This window comes from Protomyctophum bolini, assembly GCF_963924005.1.
Source record: "Protomyctophum bolini genome assembly, chromosome: 3".
Classification (NCBI taxonomy): Eukaryota; Metazoa; Chordata; class Actinopteri; order Myctophiformes; family Myctophidae; genus Protomyctophum; species Protomyctophum bolini.
The window spans coordinates 43,916,638-43,937,759 of NC_137864.1; the positions used below are offsets into that span (position 1 = coordinate 43,916,638).

General features: G+C 43.7%; 1 protein-coding gene across 1 annotated transcript in view; it reads left to right on the forward strand.

Moving 5' to 3' along the window:
• The window catches only part of LOC308309865 (uncharacterized protein), a 117,725-nt gene that overhangs the window by 9,701 nt on the left and 86,902 nt on the right, over positions 1-21,122 (forward strand). Inside the window, exons 2-3 of the mRNA XM_080755808.1 lie at positions 12,578-14,310; positions 15,034-15,528. Of these exons, the coding sequence (XP_080611934.1) occupies positions 13,057-14,310; positions 15,034-15,528 (1,749 nt within the window). The 5' untranslated portion in view covers positions 12,578-13,056. The remainder of the gene's footprint in view (positions 1-12,577; positions 14,311-15,033; positions 15,529-21,122) is intronic.

A 21,122-nucleotide genomic window follows, 5' to 3' on the forward strand; every position in this document is an offset into this window, starting at 1 on the left:
CTAAAGCATGACATAATGCTAACACCAAAAGGGGTTCCCGCCCCAAAATGGGTGAAGTGGCCCTTTCTGAGTTACAGTAACACTCATGGTTTTGCTGTGTAGGCACAAATTCCAGAATAATCACGGGGGTTCATTTCAGTTCTCCTCTGATTCAGCTGTTGGTCCTGAGCCAAAGTTATCGTCTGAAACCAGCTCTTTTTTGTCAAGTCACCTTGCACACATTTACAGTATGTTATGTGGAGTTGCGCTGTTGTCGTGTGTGTGAAAGTGTTTGTGTGAACATAATGCACATTGTAAAGGCCTTTGGATAAAGATTAAATGTAATGTACAAATCAGCACAGGCAATGCAGTAACCATATAAACCAGTTTTTACACCTGACCTCCCTAAAAAACAAAATAGCCTCTACTGTATATCACAAAGGTGTGAGCTATTATTTGCTATTCATCATATGACAAAGTACATTTATACAGGGATTAAGTGGCTAACGATTGTAGACAATGTGTGTTATGGTGGACATTGTGCATGTTGAGTGATCAGATCAGTGTGTCTCATTGAAGCATTTACACTACAGAGTAAGACTCCGTATTCAAGTAGTATTGGTGGGATTAGAATCGGTCATCGGATGGGTGTGGGTGTGGGGGGGATGTGGACTTGGAAAAAGGTTGAAAAGAAACCACTGCCTCAGCCTTCATGCCAGGTCACTGAGGCGAAGAGAGCAGCACTGATCACAGGGAGAGAGAGAGAGAGGAGAGTGAGTTGTAAGAGGATCGGCTCGGCGCCTGTCGAGACTGTATTGAAGGAAGGGAGAGAAGTATTAGGAGAAAGACCTGGGGGGGGGGGGCTTAGGGGATCGGTTTCAGATGTTACATCCAGCGATCTGATGAAATCGCTCTCACGTCATTGATTTCCATGCCATCATCGTCTCCTCCTATTGTTATGCAACGGTAATAATAACCCATTTTGACCTGAGATCAGATTAAAATAATATGTCTTCTACATCCTGACAGTTTTCTGAAAAAGCTGTGTTTCTATGTCAGTCGTTCTTCGATTTTTCTAAAATAGCAGACCTACAAGCTCTGAGCTTGTAGATCTGCTATTTTTCTATAGCTAAAGCATAACATAATGCTGACCCAAAAAGGGGCACTGAAACAAAGCGTGGCCACCGTCGTCCGTCGCTGCATGTTGGCCTGGTGGGTTTGGCTCGTTGCCGAGGACTAACGAGGGGTCGTCAGCCAGCCCTGCCGGGCCGGGCCGGCTGCCAGACTGTAGATCATTCCGCGGTGCTCTGATGGGAGAGCTGCAGTGTTCTGCAGCACACAGTGTTCTTGCAACCTACCACCGCACGACAGCTATAGAGGGCTTCTCTCTGGATGGATAAAAGACAAACGCGACCCCTTGCAGGCGTTGTGACATGGTGGACGGCTTCGAGGGTGGTTGCGTAATAATGTCTAGGTCAGTTCACTCGTTTCAAGGACCATACAGTCCTAACTGTAGCCAATAGCAGAGATTGTCCCTGTCGTTTACGCAGAAGTGCATGCAGACAGTGGGTCACACTGGGTATGCTGGCAGGCCTCCACGTATATTTTGAAATGTCATTCACATCGTTTCATGTTGAAACGATGTGGAAAAACACTCTACGAGACTTTATAAATAATCACGTTCAACCTGGCATCCTTTAATATGCTGTCATACTACAGTATAGGTAAATTATTTTACAAAACCTTCAAACGTTTTATTGGTAGGAATATGCTAGTCTGCATTTCTCCACCGTTAAGTAGACCTGGTGCAGTTGTCATGTATTGTAGGACAGAGATTGATGTGTGCTAATCACTGCAAACTGTGACCCAGATAGATGTAGATGTTTGTTGGCAGAGGAAGATTTCACCAAGAAGGAAACGACCTTTGCACCACATGTTTGACCAGAGATATGCAGTCTGAACTTGTTTGTAAATCAGGTTATATTGTATATCTCTTTTTTAACAGTATACAGTAGGCTATCTCTGTCCTGCAGCTTATTATATTTTGCCGTCCGCCTGCCCTGTAACTTTGACCACCTGTCACCTCCTTCATTCATCTTGAAGGATGTCCATTCTCTGCAGTGCTGTAATGGACAACAGTCAGGGGCCATACAAGGCTTTTCTGTTTCATTGATCCAGAATAAGCATGAGAGACTGTGCAGTTATTATTGATCATGAATGAAATGCTGCATTTAACATTGTACTACTACTGTGCATAAAGTGAAGGAACACATACTGAAAATTGTGGAAAAACCCCTATCTACTGTAAGTGATGAACATTTGGGTACAAATTATACTATATATTTGCTCCAGGATAAAATTAAATGACTGAGGAGGGGGCAATTGAAAATGGCGAGAGGGCATTTTATTATAGTAAAACAATATGTACATAAAACCTAAACTGAGGTTTCTTTTTAGAATTTACAACTGAGGGTACCAGGCCCGTCTGGCATCCCCCTGTGGCACCAGGCCTGGTCTATTCTGTAGTGCATACATTTTGAGTTACTAGTAGTATACAAAGTGGATAAATGAACACAAAACACTCCTTCTCTTCAGAAGTCTCTCTCTCTCTCTCTCTCTCTCTCTCTCTCTCTCCCCCCCCGTGTCCACTCCACGTTCCCCTCCATCTCTGTCCTTACCCTGTGCTCGACAAGCGTGTCTTAATCCCCCCCCCAACAATACTCAGCGGGTGTTTGGATTAGCCATGTTCTCTCCTCGCTCGCTCACGCATGCTAACACGCGAGCACCACGCCGCACACATTCTGAGATCATGTGCACTCATATACCCACCGCCGGGGCCCTATTATATCTGGGACAGATTAGAACAGCGGCGGATGAGACATTTAATGAGTGAAGAAAAAGTCAGTTTCTGTTCTAGAGGCCTCGTGTCAAACTCCACGACCTGTTCACTCAACCCAGCCGCAGTCTAGATCAATCTGTATCTGTCTCCCTCTCTCACTTATACCTAATGTGTCTCTCCCTCCCTCGCTCTCTCCCTTCCCTGAGTTCCCTCCCAATGTCTCTCTCCCCCGTACTATCCTATCCGTCTCCCTCTCTGTGCCTCACCTCCCTATCTCTGTTTCCCTCTCTCTCCCTCACCTCCCTATCTCTGTTTCCCTCTCTCTCCCTCACCTCCCGATCTATCTCCCTCTCTCACTTATACCTAATGTGTCTCTCCCTCGCTCTCTCCCTTCCCTCCCAATATCTCTCTCTCCCTCACCTCCCGATCTATCTCCCTCTCTCTTATCTCCCTTCCTTCCAATAGCTTCCCCCCTCTGTCTCTCACCTCCCCATCCCTGTTCTCTCACTATCTCTCTCTCTCTCTCTCTCTCTCTCTCTCTCTCTCTCTCTCTCTCTCTCTCTCTCTCTCTCTCTCTCTCTCTCCTATCCTTCCAATATTGTTGCCCCTCCCTCCCTCACCTCCTTAACTCTGTCTCCTCTTTTCTTAACACTCCCCCCCCCCACTCTCTCCTAACTATCATGTAAGGAAGCTGCGAAGCGAGGTCTGTAATGCTTGGCATTACAGACCTCATGACTTCAAAAGGAGTTTCACCCACTGAATAAAGAGATTTATATATTGTTTTAAGTAGCTCCACTCCTGAACAGCCTGTGGCGAGCAGAGACAACGTTTCAAGTATAATTAATGATAAAATGGTTGTGTTAGTTATCGTTATGTTAAGTATCGTTTTTAGAGATGGCTAATATTAGGAACATGATTAAAATGCATTTGGATTATAGATGATTATGTTGTGTAGGTTTAGGGCAGGGGTAGGCAACCTTTATTATCAGAAGATATATTACAAGATATATTACAATTCTATCTGGAGCCGCAAAATATATTTGACTTAATTTAGCAAACTTTCATTATTTGTGGTTATTTTTCTGGCCTTTTAATATTACATTTTATTGTTTGCTAATTTCTCAAGTATACTGTACCAGTAAGCCAGCAGCATTGGTGGTGAAAACAAACATAGATGTCTTATCATGAATATATTCTTCTATTTTCCTTCATTAAATTTGATGCTTATTTCTATCTGGTGTATAGGCAACATTGTTTTGCAATATCAAAATGAAAGAATAACTTTATGCCTACTACAAATTCAATAATAATAAATTGTTATTAAATGTAAAAAGAAAAGAAAAAGAAAACCTCTTATTCCTTTTCATACTTCTTTGCCGTAGCAACTGGGAGCCACGGGAGAGGGCCTATTAGGAGCCACATGTGGCTCTAGAGCCGCATGTTGCCTACCCCTGGTTTAGGGTTTAGTGTGGTTAAGATCAGGGTAAGGATCTGAGAATTAACCCATTCTGACCGGGCACCCATTTTGGTGTTTAGCATCATGTTATGCTTTAGCTATTGAAAAATAGCAGATCTACAAGCTCATAGCGCGCCACCGAGTGGCGCGATACGAGCTTGTAGGTCTGCTATTTTTGAAAAATCGAAGAGCGACTGACATTTTTTTAGAATCTGATCTCAGGTCAGAATGGGTTCATCAGACCAGTGTGTGTCCAGTGGAAACCTCGTATGAATCTGATCTCAGGTCAGAATGGGTTAAGTAAGTAAGTACATTTTATTTATAGAGCACCTTTCGAAACGATGTTACAAAGTGCTGAACAACAAGGTAAAACAATCATGTTAAAACAAGGGCACGAAACAAACAGTAGAAGGTAAAACATTGAGATGCAAATAATTCAAGTAAAAATATATCGTAAAATAAATACGTTTTTAACAATTTCTTAAAACCGTCGACAGACTCTGCATTCTTCAGCTCAAGGGTCAGGGCATTCCACAAAGTGGGGGCGACCACTTCAAATGCGCGGTCGGTCACCCTTCGTTTTGAGTCTGGTTGTAGGGATAGACAGAAGGCCTTTTTCGGAGGACCTGAGAGAACGTGTGTTAGGTTTAGCATGCAGTAGTTCAGAGATGTAGAGTGGAGCCAGTCCGTGTAATGCCTTGTGTGTTATTAAGAGAATTTTGAAATTGATCCTAGGTTTGACGGGCAACCAATGGAGTGTCTCTCCCTCGCTCTCTCCCTTCCCTCCCAAGAAGACGGTTAGCTAACGAGGAATCGGGATCTGATGGTAATTCCGACGGAGCATTATTCCGACATAAGGTCGGACTAGCACTCGAACATGCGCTGCTCCCGTGCTTGCGGTTATGCTTAGGTTAGGGTTTGAGGTATAGGTTGGTTATGCTTAGGTTAGGGTTTGAGGTATAGGTTGGTTATGGTTAGGTTAGGGTTTGAGGTATAGGTTGGTTATGGTTAGGTTAGGGTTTGAGGTATAGGTTGTATAACTTCTAGGTTATGGTTAGGTTAGGGTTTGAGGTATAGGTTGGTTATGGTTAGGTTAGGGTTTGAGGTATAGGTTGGTTATGGTTAGGTTAGGGTTTGAGGTATAGGTTGTATAACTTCTAGGTTATGGTTAGGTTAGGGTTTGAGGTATAGGTTGTCGGTCTAATGACTGTCGGACCAATAATGGTGTTGGAACTAAAGCCTGTACCCGAGGAAACAGCTCTGCATATCTTTCCCTCCGGAGTCATGTTTGTCTCAGCCTGTCAGCCATCATGTCAAAACACTATTTACAGTAAAGAGACTGCACTCTTTTTAGAACATGACCTCATTGAATCAATGATGACGGAACCTTTTGACTTTGAGGATGGGAATAACGCCTCATCATGTTTAGTCTCAACTGCCCAGGACGTGCCAGAGGGCTGTGTGTCTGACTGTGATATATCTATAGTGCCAGACGCTACAGTAAATGGCCTGCAAGGTATTCACCACATTGTTTGACTATACTTGTCAATGCAACACCTGCCAACCTATCTCAGACAGCCTGTCTGTATTCATTTAAACAGATGTCCTATTATCTAACGCCACCATAATTACTGATGTTAAAATACAGGAGCGTAGAAGACCTGCCCTTTTTCTTCCATTCCTAAGCCAACAATGCTGCTGCTCTGACAAAACTCAACATCAGCACAACTGATGATATTTCTAATCCTCAAAATATCTTCTATTAATGGCTAGGTGTGCTGTCATGCTCAGTGTCAGCATGACTGCATATAGCCTGTTTCAACCAATCGCTTGGTCAGAAGAACTACCTGTAGAAATATTTAATTCCACTTTTTCTCTAGTGGTACTAGTACCAGTACTATAGTACCAGTACTAGTACCACTAGTGGTACCAGTAGTGGTACTAGTACCAGTGTTTGGGAACCTCTGACTAACTGCTTTCAGTCATCTTCATAGTCTTTAGATGTAGTAATGTGGACCCTGTTGTAAACATGTGGACCCTGTTGTAAACAAGTGTAAGGCTTAATTGGGTCGTCCACTCACAGTTAACAGTCTTTGTATTGAGTTTGTGCTTGAAATGTACTGTAATTCTGCAAACTGTTAATAAAGATTTCAATCAATCAAAGTAAAGGAACCTGTCTGGGAAACCCATGCTGCATGCTAATCTAAACTTTGATTCAAAGCTCCACTTGGAAGAGCCTGGCTGTAACTGAAGTCATTTTTGGAAGTGGGAGGAAGGAAGACAAACGAATGCATGTTTTATAAAGCTTAAGGATAATCTCAGCCTCTCAGCACAACAGTCATGCTCTATATACAGTATGTCTGACAGAACAAAATGTCTGACAGAACATTTACCTTTTTGGGACCAGTTAAATGTAACCCTCCTGATCTTATAACATGGAGTATGTGTGTGTGCACTACAGAGGGTCCATATTTATACTCTGGGTTGTTACATTCTGGATCATACTATACAACTGATGACATTTTTATGGAGAGTCCTAGACAATCCATTACATTACCGTCGTTTTGATCAACATTTTGTAATTACAAAAATAAATATTTATACTATATACATTTTATTTCGTTTAACCACTTGAGAGCCCTAATTAAAAAGCAGATCTACAAGCTTACAATGCATCGCGATATGACATGTTGCAAGCTTGATATTCTTGAAAAAAAGAAAAGGAATGTTTGAAAACCTTTTGGAAATGTTAGCCTACAAATACAATGACATGCCCAAAATAGTGACACCAGGTTCAAAGTGGTTTAACAATCGGGACTCACAATAGCTGCATAATTGACAATACCGAAGTCATGAAGTAAAATAATAAATTCCAGATAGGCTTTAGTGTACAGACAAGCAGATACTTGACTGACCTGCCTGTAACTGAATTGAAGGGGTCTAATCTAATGCACGTTTCATAAGGTCCACTCACTGCGCAAACCACACAGAGAATGGCTTTGGTTTCCTGTGGCGTGTGACGTTCTTAATGTATATTTGATAAGGTTTAGTTCATCAGGTCTGCTGTCCTTTTGTCTGGCAGTAGACTGGCTGGAGATCACCTTTCTGCTGCATGGCCACCTGTCATGCTTGATTTATACTTCTTCGTACGATGCTGCATGTGTCATGCACAAAATGGCTGATCTACAAGCTCACAATGCGACGCGTTGTGAGCTTGTAGATCAGCTATTTATCGGCCTTCATCAGGCTTTCAGGATCCTTGAATGTCAGGTCTAATGTGGCCGAACCTAATTTGTATTTGATAATGGCAGCTGTCCTAGACTTACAGTATACGTACCTCATGCATTATGGACGAGTAATGAGATGGCCTGTCAGGATCATACCAACTCTGTTTTACAGCATTTACAATTGGAGCGGCCGAGTGGGTAGACACGAGAGAGAGAGAGAGAGAGAGAGAGAGAGAGAGAGAGAGAGAGAGACCGTCTGGGTCGACGGTCGCCTCTTCGACCCTCTTTTTGCCCAGTTATACATGTCTTTATTTAATGTGACAATTATTTTGACAATTATTTCTGTATTCCATGGCATATTGCCATCATTTTCACTCTCGTCTACATGTGTGCCTCTGTTGTGTATTAGCTGGTTAGTTCAGTTGTGTAACTTGGTGTGGGCGTTCCTAAAAGGAGAGTAGATGTGTTGTGATGATGAAGGTGGGTAGTACCAGGGAAGGACAAGGCTTCAGAACAACAGACTCTTCCAGCAGGTTGATGCTCTGATGCAGTGACGTAGAGGGGGGCGACACGGGCCCCCATGAGGATTATGAAAACTATTCGTCCCTGCTCTGATGTGGGCATGAAGGAGCATACTGACCGCACTGTGGCGTCAGTGTTGGAATAGGCCTGCATTTGTAATAAAAGTGGTTTGTCTATAATATGGATATGTCTAAATTCTACTGCATCTGCAGGTATCTTTTTTCTCACGTATTAGTGCTCCTGGCTCTGTGACGGGAGCTCACTTTCTGCGATTGGATACAAGGCGAGTGGTCATGAAGACACCTATCCTTTAGTGTACAATGTGTTCCCATTCCTTTCCTAAATGTAAAGTTACTTAACTGTGTTGAACTAGAAGCTCGAGCGGGTCGAGCACACACACACACACACACACACACACACACACACACACACACACACACACACACACACACAAGGTTAGGTTTAGGTGTGCTGCCCCGTGGGAGGTTAGGTTTAGGGTGAGGGTTTGTTTGAGATAGCTTGTAGTTGTAGGACTAATGACTGGTCGCAAAAACGAGAACTGTCAATCACGTCGACTACTGGCCAATCACAGCGGGGCTTTTCCTAGAACTGCGGTGGGATCCATAATAACGCACCGCTGACTGTGCTTCCCGTGCTGGTCAGGTCAGGTTGCGTCATTGTTGTTCTGCGTTGTTGTTTCTCCGTGAATGTCATGTATCCACTGTCCATGTACAGTATATTCTCGGGCCATCGCATCACGACTGAACAGTTCATCAACTGAACTGCGCACGAAATGTTCCCTCACAAGTTCACAACTTGTTACCGGCTCAAATGTACAGAGTACAGTATGTACAGTATATATAATATAATATGACTTACTTTCACCTATACTGGGTGTTGTATTGGTGAGGGAGAATCAGAGCTAACCGTGACTGAAAGTCTCTCTCTCTCTCTCTCTCTGCCACTGTCTCTTTCTCCATTGTTTGCCCCGGGGTCCTCTTTGTTAATACTGGATAATGGAGCGGTGTCCTGGATCATATCGTCTTTATATAGCTGCTTCTCCGTTTCTTCCTGACCCACATTAACACGCACACACACACACACACACACGCACGCACGCACGCACACACACACACACACACACACACACACACACACACACACACACACACACACACACACACACACACACACACACACGCACGCAATGCAGTGACCTAGTAGTATAGACACATGACATCATCGCACATTTGACAATAAAGACAAACGTCACACAACAAACTGACTCTAGGATAGAGAATAGGATTGATATCACGACTAGACTTCACAATTTTGCACCCGGTTACTGATAGTTTACCATTTTGGAGATTTCTTGTATTTATCCCATTATGTTATGCTTTAGCTATTGAAAAATAGCAGATCTAGGTCTGCTATTTTTGAAAAATCGAAGAACGACTGACATAGAAACATAGCTTTTTCAGAAAACTGTCAGGATGTAGAAGACATCTGATCTCGGGTCAAAATGGGTTATTGTATAGGTACTTTGAGGTGTATCATGGATGTATTTCTCAGCTGTTCTGTAATTTGACATGTACGACGTAGCGTTGAAGTGTAATTTTATTTCTGCCTCTTGGCCAGTTCCCACTTGTAAAGGAGAGCCAAGAGTGTCTCAGTCACAACAACACATTTCTAACTGTTGGGTCTGAGTGTCTCCTTAACTACCCAGCCTGTGCACTGCACATGTCCTATAGGCTAGTGAATATAAATACATTATAGCTACTGTACAGTACATTCATACCAAATATAAACACATACTTGCGTTGCCTCCATACCAAATATAAACCTTCAGTACCATACCAAATATAAACACACACACACCGCGTCCATACCATATACCCAAGCTGTGAGGCTGCAGCCATGTGAAGGGCTGGAACTGAAACAGCTTGGTTAGAACTTAGAAGGACTTTTTGGGGGGGTTGTGTGTTGTGGTGATATTGTAGATATTGTACCCAAACTCCACAAAAACAGTTCTCTGAGACACACACACACACACACACACACACACACACACACACGGGCATTCAACAATGCCAGGCCTTCCACACAGCGTTCAGATTCTGGCCACAACAAATGTTCTGTCTGGCTGGGAACTGAACCATACTGGTACCCTGACCCACTGGTCAGGGCATTTAACCACTGAACCATACTGGTACCCTGAACCACTGGTCAGGGCAGTTAACCACTGAACCATGCTGGTACCCTGACCCACTGGTCAGGGCATTTAACCACTGAACCATGCTGGTACCCAGAACCACTGGTCAGGGCATTTAACCACTGAACCATGCTGGTACCCAGAACCACTGGTCAGGGCATTTAACCACTGAACCATGCTGGTACCCAGAACCACTGGTCAGGGCATTTAACCACTGAACCATGCTGGTACCCTGAACCACTGGTCAGGGCATTTAACCACTGAACCATGCTGGTACCCTGACCCACTGGTCAGGGCATTTAACCACTGAACCATGCTGGTACCCAGAACCACTGGTCAGGGCATTTAACCACTGAACCATGCTGGTACCCTGAACCACTGGTCAGGGCATTTAACCACTGAACCATGCTGGTACCCTGACCCACTGGTCAGGGCATTTAACCACTGAACCATGCTGGTACCCAGAACCACTGGTCAGGGCATTTAACCACTGAACCATACTGGTACCCTGAACCACTGGTCAGGGCATTTAACCACTGAACCATGCTGGTACCCAGAACCACTGGTCAGGGCATTTAACCACTGAACCATGCTGGTACCCAGAACCACTGGTCAGGGCATTTAACCACTGAACCATGCTGGTACCCAGAACCACTGGTCAGGGCAGTTAACCACTGAACCATGCTGGTACCCAGAACCACTGGTCAGGGCATTTAACCACTGAACCATGCTGGTACCCAGACCCACTGGTCGGGGCATTTAACCACTGAACCATACTGGTACCCTGACCCACTGGTCAGGGCATTTAACCACTGAACCATGCTGGTACCCTGACCCACTGGTCAGGGCATTTAACCACTGAACCATGCTGGTACCCTGACCCACTGGTCAGGGCATTTAACCACTGAACCATGCTGGTACCCTGACCCACTGGTCAGGGCATTTAACCACTCAACCATGCTGGTACCCAGAACCACTGGTCAGGGCATTTAACCACTGAACCATGCTGGTACCCTGACCCACTGGTCAGGGCATTTAACCACTCAACCATGCTGGTACCCAGAACCACTGGTCAGGGCATTTAACCACTTGGCTATCCGTCCTAACACTAGTTTTTAATAGTAATAAATGTGATGACATCATAGTCATATATCAGAATGAAATGTCAGTCATTGTCAGTCTCTGTGATTCATCGGTTCAATTAAACCTCTGAATGTTTCAGGTATGAGTTTGTGCATACTGTACATTCCAAAGGTTGTGCTTTCTGTTGCTTTGTTCCTTGACAGGAAAACAAGTCCATGTGTAGTACTGTATGATAGCCAACTCTCTCTCTCGCCACGCACGCACGCACGCACGCACGCATGCATGCATGCATGCATGCATGCAGACACACACACAGTGTGGATAAGTTCTCATCTTATCCTGAGGGGGGCAGCATATCCTGACTCTTAAGAAACCAAAGAAACAGTTTTCCTTTTTTCCAGACTTTTAACTGAATCTTATTTTCCTCTTTCTTACTACTTCTACATCTGTTTTTTCTTCTCCACGCCAATTCAGCTTGTAGATATTATTATATTTATTTTTATTTTTTAGTTCACATTTTTGTCTAAATAATTTGGGAAACATTTTGGAAAGTTTTTCAAAATAATGTCACCTATAATATTAAGTGATGTATAATAGATAGTCTTACTAGGAACGGCATATAGTTCCTATAGTGAGACTATCTGTCAATGGTTATCTCACTTTCTTCTGTGTGACCATTCTTCACAGCGAATACAGACAGACATCAACCTCTAAACAAAGTTAGATCAAAATACTCGCTGGAGATTTTTGTATTGTTTTTGTCTAGCCCCTGGTGTGTAAGGCCTTAACCCATTTAGACCTGATTTAAAAACATTACATTTTTCAAAAATAGCAGACCTACAACCTATGAGCCTGTAGATCTGCTATTTTTCAATAGCTAAATTATAACATAATGTTTAAAACACCAAAAGGGTTTCCAAAATGGGTTAAAGGGGGTGTACGTGATCTTCTTTCTTCTTAGTCAAGTAGAACTATATATTCTGATATTCTGAGTAATGAATTGCATAGTGTTTGAGTTACAAGGTTCTCCCAGTCTCTCCAGCTCTTTTTAACGAAAACCTTTAGTTGTAACCAAAATACATCACTTTCAGCACATTTTTAGAGTCGAGAGCCAATTAAAGATACACGGAAAATGAGAGAGAAAATGCAGCCATTTTGAAAATACTACTGAGTTCCATTAGTAGCTTTTGCTGTTGCATGATACTGTATACTATATTAAATGATGAATTAATATATTTCTTTTACTTTCTGTTTTTCAGATGTTTTGCTGAATTGATCCCGTCATCAGGCAGATAAAAAGGGAGCAAGGACAGTTGCTGCACGGATGTGACTCGATGGAAATCTGCAATCATCAATGTGGACCTGGATTGAATAAACGGAGCAATATTCGAGCCTGGGCATCTTTAAAACCTGTATTATGTAGTAGTCATTGGTCATCAGAGTTCCAAATCATTTCAGTGGAACCTTTCTATGGCTCTATGGCCGTGCTGTGAGGAAGAATGGATTGTTAGTAGCAGACAGTAGTTTACTGCATTCCACAGAGACGTTTATTCTGGAGAATCACAGAACAAAACTCTTAAAGCCCAACAGCTAATCGTATACAGATGTTTATTCCTCTGTCCAGCACAACCAACAACATACAGACGATGGATCCATGGTCTAAGTAAATACCTGTGCCTTAATTACGGATAAATCGGTTACAATATCACAGAAACGAGGCATTGCACCGCGTCCAGAGATGAGTGTCTCTCAGACCGGCGGGAGCCTCCTCCCCATCGGGGGGAAGAGCGGAGCGGCCATGAAGCTCCCTCTTCACAGCGCTGGAGATCAGAACGGCAACGCTTTCCGTGTCTCCTCGTCCTCCTCGTCCTCTTCATCTTCCTCCTGTTTGGGGGAGTCGTCCCCCGACTCGCTGCGGAGTCTGAGTAGCCTCAGCGGCAGCTGCCTCGACAGCCCGCTGGACGTGGACATGCTGGAGTCCACCCACGGCACGCCCCGGGTCACTGTATCAAAATGGCCGACGGAGGGAGAGGGTGAAGACGGCAAAGTGGAGAACCGTGACGTTTCGACGGAAAGCATCCAAACCGTGACTGGGCGGTCGTCTGAGTCCAACACTGTGACGGGGCGGTCGTCTGATTCCAACACTGTGACGGGGCGGTCGTCTGAGTCCAACGGTAACTCTGTTTCCATCTATCTGGACGCCGACAGCGGCGGCGGCAGCGACTACTGCGAAGACACCTGGAACGACAACGACAACCTGACGCTGACGACGAACGCCGTCCGCAACAACGATGACCTCAGCAGCAGCAGCAGCGTCAGGAGAAGACACCGCTCCTCCTCTCCGGATTCAGACGCCACTGAAGTCCCCGTTATGGATGACGACGACGACGACGAAGACCTGTTTGTGTCGGTGAGCTCTGACGTGGCCCTGAGGAGAGCCAGCACGGCCACCGTCTCCTCGGCGAGCAACGTCCCCATCCTGGACTCACTGGGTGCTCCAGACCTCTGTGTGCTGTCAGAGGGAGGGGGTTCCAAGAGCGCAGACCTCCAGACCATTCCCAGTGAAGAAGAAATGGCAGGTGCCGGGTCAGACCAGGTGGTCTGTCCATCGGAACTTCTCACGGATGGCCAGTTGCCAGACAGAGTGGCCGATGATAATGACAACATTGCACTACGTGAACCTCTTGCCTCTGAGGTCCTCGGTGAAACCACCAACACGCCATCTTCTGCTTCCTCCGTCACCAAGAAGGAATCACAGTTGAAACCTCCGCTCGCTCGGGAAGAGGTGGACGTCGCCCTCCCCAAGTCTAATGTGTTAACGAGAGCTGTGAAATCCAAGCCCAGCACCACTAACTTGGCTACCAAGACTGCCTCTGCATCGTGCAAACCAGCCAAGCCGGAGGCAAAGAGAGCTCCCAAACCAGACCTGAAGAATGTCAAAGCCAAAGTAGCATCAAGGCCTTCCCCTGCCACAGCTAAAACAACCAACCAGGTATTCAGCCGACACTGTGTAGACATTATACTGTACAGGTATGTCCTCAATGCATTTTAGACCCGAGGACGATTCTACAAATGCCTTCTAAATCCTGACAGTTTTCTGAAAAACCCTATGTCATTCTCAAACATTTTCATGTCAAGGACCCCCAAGAATATATGTAATTGGCCGCCGACCCCCATCTGAAAATATGTTGTTCCAGGGACCCCCCCAAGAAGCAAAGATTTGAGTTAAAAACGTTTGCTCTGAAAGAATATATATTCAAAGATTTGCGCCACATTTTCAAGATTTTTCAAAAATAGCAGATCTACAAGCTCGTAGTGCGGCACTCGGTGCCATGCTACAAGCTTGTAGATCTGCTATTTTTCAATAGCTAAAGTATACCATAATGTTTAAAACACCAAAAGGGGTTACCGCCCTGAATTTAATGTGTGTAGAGATTATGTCCTTAATGAATTAAATAATTGTTTCACATCGTCGCCGTTGGGTGGAAATCTTGTACTGTATGTGCAAAACCTGGAAATGGAAAAAAATAATATTGTGTTCCAGACAGTGAATCCAATGTAGTTATGATTTTGTCACAAGCTCTTAATACTTTTCATTGGCTCAATATTTTTCAAAAACCTTTGAAAATATATTTCATCAAATAGAGATATGGCTTTCCACCTGACAGCGATGCTCTGGGTTCTGCTCTGTTCCACCCCATCTCGTTCCCCACAGAACAAATCCGCTCCAGCCATTAATGAGAAGAGGGCGGTCGTCAAGAAGGAGGAAGTGAACGCTGCAGACGGCGGCAAAAGGCTGAGACTGGCGACGGGACGGATCAAAATGGTGGCGGTCCTGAAACCTGTCCGAGGCCGAGGCGCTGACCTCCGCACCCTCAAACCCAACCAAAACGCCAAACGCCCCAGCCAATCGGAGAAGAGGGGAGAGACCGCGGTCGTCCACGGGGCCCTCTCTGGCTCCTCCAGCTCTTTGGGGTCATCGGATGTGACCGTGGAAAGACCCTCGAGGTCTCCCCCCAGCAAGGCTGTCCAAGAGATGCCCGTCCTAAACGGAGCAGGAGAAGAGGCTGCTGCCGCCGCGGGAGACGCTGCAAAAGATCCCGAGGAAGGTTCTGCGGAGGAAATTGCACAAGAGATGACCAGGCCGGGGCATCCAAGACGGGACCCTCAGCGAGAGGTGTCCGTGGAGAAACCAAAGAACCGTGGCACGGTAAGTGTGTGTGTGTGTGTGTGTGTGTGTGTGTGTGTGTGTGTGTGTGTGTGTGTGTGTGTGTGTGTGTGTGTGTGTGTGTGTGTGTGTGTGTGTGTGTGTGTGTGTGTGTGTGTGTGTGTGTGTGTGTGTGTGTGTGTGTGTGTGTGTGTGTGCGAACGGAAACTGAGCTCTCACCTTGCCTTAAGCCTTAGGTCACATTGTATCCGATGAATGTCATGTGTCGAGATTGTATGAGAGTATCTGTCCGCTTTACGCTGTACGTAGGCTGCAGTAGGCCTATGTGATCTAGTCTTTTGTCGTCATCGGTGATGATTTAAACATCTTGTATAGGTGACCCAGAGGATGTTTATTCTGATTTAAACATCTTGTATACAGTAGGTGACCCAGAGGATGTTTATTCTGTAGTCTTTAGTCGTCATCGGTGATGATTTAAACATCTTGTATAGGTGACCCAGAGGATGTTTATTCTGATGATTTAAACATCTTGTATAGGTGACCCAGAGGATGTTTATTCTGTAGTCTTTTGTCGTCATCGGTGATGATTTAAACATCTTGTATAGGTAGGTGACCCAGAGGATGTTTATTCTGTAGCTATCCTGTTATCCTGTTTGTGTCCCACCTGTTTTGGGCATAGGTCATATTAGACGAACGAACATTCAGAAAATAGGCAAACACTTGCCGGAAATCGCCGATCTACAAGCTCACAGTCCCAACACAACGTGTTGATAGACTATTTTCGGTGACTAGGTTTGGTCGGTGGAGAGGGACAAAAGGAGCCCCTGGGGGACCCTGGTCAGCCAAGTATATAGAGGGTATGCGCGTGACATCATCATCAAACCAGGAAGTTATGCAGGAACGCCTACTGAGCTTAGTATATATTAATAGAGACGGCACCCAGAGGAAACCCTGAGGCGAAATGGACATAGTGGCTGAATTTGCTATTGCTATTTGCTATTGCAACCCAAACACATGAACGCGCTGGTCCGTTGACTATCATTGTGCACGTTCACGACGGCAGCACGTTCATGCGCGTTCGTTCACGTTCAACGGCAGCGTGTTCATGTGTTTGGGGCAAATCCATCCCAGAATGCACTCTGTTCCTACCTGGAAAGAGGAGTGAAATCGCCTCATGCGCTTTTGAGCAACTTAATGCAAGTGGATGGGAGGAGAACTCGGGTACAGTCTCTATTAATATATACTCTAAGCTACTGAGTGGCAAAAAACTACTTTCTGGCCTTGACAGCCCATACATCCACACAGAAAAGTCCTATCTGATTGCATTAAACAACATTAAACAATGTTAAACTCACTTTGCATGTTGCTTTGCCACTCGATGTGCCATTCACTTTAAGCATGCACACACCCTCTGGGTTTATAGGTTTAAGTAAACCCGCACTCGGATCCAAAAGTTGTTATACCTCGAAAAAAGGCTGTGACACTTTAATGATAATCAAAACCATAACCAGCACCGCTTTTAAGTTTTTGCTGTGTGTTTAGCAGAACACTGTACCTGTCTGTCATCATGGCTTCGTCACGCTCTCGGTTCATAACTATCTCACGCACATTAGCAGAAGTTGTAGTTACTATATAGACAGTGCTCCTTCAGCTTCACAGTGTAATGGCCCAGCACACACATACTGTACGCTCTTTAGAAGGATTTCCCATCAAAGCCTCATCAGCCCACGTACAAAAGCACTCCACTCAGACCTGGCCTCACCTGTAGGACTGGAGTACATAATTACAGTACATTGTGTGTTTAACATTTAACCATCAATCGAGTAAGCCAGTATACCGCCTATCCTTGCATTAGCAATGTTATATTCTAGTTGTAGTGTCGTTCTTCTAAAACTCCTATCACGTGACCACTTTAATGTGAAGATATAGTTAGATAGATGGACCTATTTGATCCCGCTGGTGGGGGATTCAGTTGTCATGGCAGCACCGCAGGTTCGCAGGACCGATACTACTGATATGATAAGAGTAGAAAGATCCACCTACAGTATATAGCCCGGCGGTCCACACCAAAGATTCAGAACACATACCAGTTGCAAGTATTCTGTTGCAAGTTGCAAATCATTGGTGTTGCAAATCAATGCGTGTGTGGACTGGGCTAACGTTTCAAAGTAAAAGAGAAAAGAGTTAACATAAAGGAAGTAGAAATAAGATCCAAAATACCAAAAGGAGATTTACAGGGTCTGGTCTGGCCCATCGGTACCTGGACTGACCAGGATTTGCAAAACTTACAGTAAACCTACAGTATATACTGTTATTGTAGTGTACATAGGGGACAATCCTTGGTGCGAGCGCTTGTAGATCAGCTATTTTAATAGAATATTCACCCCTATATAGTGTTTGCCAATTATGACATGCTCAGAATAAGGACAAAGTTGTTCAACACGTCAAAATATCAGTGAATCACTGGTGGTAGTGCTGTGGATAAATATGTACACTACAGTCCATCTACAGTAAACAAATGAGCAATATACAATATATACAACAGTAAAACATAATGTACAATCTATGTGTAATCTATAGGTACCGCCCGATATGTGGTTTTACAATGTGGGGCTTTATACTATAAAATATATTTATCTGGTTTCAGTTGAGTTCGATTTTAGATCTGTGCATAATTCAGTACACAGTATTAGTTAGTCAGACTTAAAGTCAATATTAACCATTATATACCATCTGGGTGCTTTAGAAGTTCTGGCTTTGCAAATTAATCCAGAAGAGAAAGAATGTATTAACCCATTTAGACCTGGGAACAATTCTACAAATGTCTTCTAAATCGTGTTAGTTTTCTGAAAAACCCTATGTTTCTATGTTAGTCGTTCTCAAACATTTTCATTTCAAGGACCCCAACAAAAAATATAATGTATTTGGCTGCCGACCCCTTTTTTTGAGTTAAAAACGTTCTCTCTGATGGAATAAATATTCAAAGATTTGCGTCACATTTTCACGGTTTTTCAAAAATGGCAGACCTACAAGCTCGTAGCGCATCTGCTATTTTTCAATAGCTAAAGTGTCACATAATGCTAACACCAAAAGGGGTTCCCGCCCAGAATGGGTTAAGGTAGCGCACAGAGTTTGGAAAAACATGACAGCTCAATTGAGTCAAAACACGGATATCATTAACAATGACACGGCAAAGAAACTTAAACCAATCAAATCTCTCAGACAGTAATCCGTCGAGGCATTTAATGACATCATGGATGGGCAGAAAAGCTCGTATCACAACGTGTCACGTTGTGAGCTTGTAGATTATATTCAATACTTTAAAATGTTTTGGGGCGGGAACCCCTTTTGGTGTTTTAAAGCATTGTTATACTTTAGCTATTGAAAAATAGCAGATCTACAGTGCCCTGGAACAACATATTTTCAGATGGGGGGCGGAGGCATATTACATATAATTTTTGGGGTCCTTGACATGAAATATTGAGAACCACTGATACAGAAACATAAGGTTTTTCAGAAAACTGTCAGGATTTTGAAGATTTAAAAAAAAAATCGATGTCTGGTCTAAAATGGGTTAAAATGTTTTGAAACTGATAATGGAAAAAGGAACGTTCTTTTGGACATACGAGGTTTCCACCCCGACAGCAGCCTATAAAATGGGCCTTTTTGACATGTGACGCTGATGAGCAGCGTGCCGTGTGTGCAGTTTAAATGGAGGGTGTGTTGGCTGCTGTGAGACTGGTATGTGTTTTCTAAGCCCTGGTGAGACACTGACAGGTTTAAGACCTGCCCCGTTGGTATTCTGACACACTTTGGCCTCGGGGGCCTGTATGTCTCACTAATAGTACAGGGTGTTTTTTAAAACTGGTCAAACTTGGCTCAGAGAGATACAATAAGACATTTAACCCAACGCATATAAATTAGCCACTTTAAAACCTGTTTTGGGGCATGTCAATGTAGGCGGAATTTTTGTTTTAATATTATTTGCATAATTGTGCAAAAAGAAGCTTCAATCTTCACAACAAAAAAAACAGCGTGTTGCATTGCGGCGTTTTTGTGAGCTTGTAGATCAACTATTTTTGTCGTCCATCGGGGCTTAATTGGTTAAGAGAATGCACATGTGTTTTAACCCATTTTGGTGTTTTAACCCCTTTTTGTAGATCTGCTATTGAAAAATAGCAGATCTACAGGCTCATAGCTCAGAGCTTGTAGGTCTGCTGTTTTTGAAAAATGACTGACGACTGACATAGAAACATAGCTTTTTCAGATAACTGTCAGGATGTGTAGAAGACATTTTTAGAATCTGATCTCAGGTCAAAATGGGTTAATCTGGATGTGACCAAGGGAAGGCATGTTGAAATGCAGGGGAAGGGTGCAGAGGTCATATTTTGAGGCAATAATTCACGATCGGCAATTGTGTCAAAGAACCTTTATATTCACCGTGCAGTTTCGTTCTGCTTTTATGAGTTTGATTTAAAGTCTTTGTAAACATGCTTGCACATGTCAGCCCCCCTCCAGCCCAGTTATTTATGGATTTATTTTGTATACTCAAAGAATTATTGTTGTTGCACAGTGTCATTCCAGTCTCCAGCCACTATACGTCACTATCGTGAGCAGGCACAACATTTTGTCTTTTTGTATTTTTTCAAGGTCTGTAGGAGTGTAGAAGAATGTCTTACGTTACTTTCTTGATGTATGCAGTATTTTGTTTATTTATTTCAAAGAGATGACAGCTGGAGCGTTGTCCTATCTTAGAGACGGTTTCAGATTGGACGATTAAAGCTACGATTCAGGATTTATTATTTTAACCCATTTAGACCTGAGGACGATTCTACAAATGTCTTCTAAATCCTAACAGTTTTCTGGAGAAAAAACCCATGTTTCTATGTCAGTGTATCTCATACATTTTCATGTCAAGAGGTTTGGCTACCTCTACATAAGGGAAGCTGTTTATTCATGTCAAGGACATTTTCATGTCAATATGTAATTGGCCGCCGACCCCCATCTGAAAATATGTTGTCCCAGGGACCCCCCCAGAAGCAAAGACTTTAGTTAAAAATGCTCTGAAATAATTATATTCAAAGTTTTGCGCCACATTTTCACGATAAAAAAATAAAAAAATAGCAGACCTACAAGCTCATAGCATGACATGAGCTTGTAGATCTGCTATTTTTCAATAGCTAAAGTATAACGACACCAAAAGGGGTTTCCGCCCCAAAATGGAATGGAATAAAACGTAACTTGAATCTGTGTAGTGCATAACACTAATACAGTATATCTAGCACATCTGCACGGGTTGGAGGAGGTTGTCTCCCGACAGAGAAATGTAGACCCTGTTATCAGGCACAATGTCGATAAAGTTATTTGCAGCTAAATAAAGATGATGATGATGATGATGTTGAATCTTACTGGATTGGAGTGTATATACAGCATTGATTCTCTAACTTCTGGAAGGTCCTGACACAAAACCTTTTCAGGTGGCGGAACGCACGGGCCAAATGCACATCAATTTGGGGGTCCTTGACGCGAAAATATGTTGAGATTGAAGCGCTGCTTTTATACGGTACATATTTCCGTTCCATTTCCCCTGTAGAAGGCCAAGGAAAGCCTAACTGTAGTTGCTGCATCATGTGTAT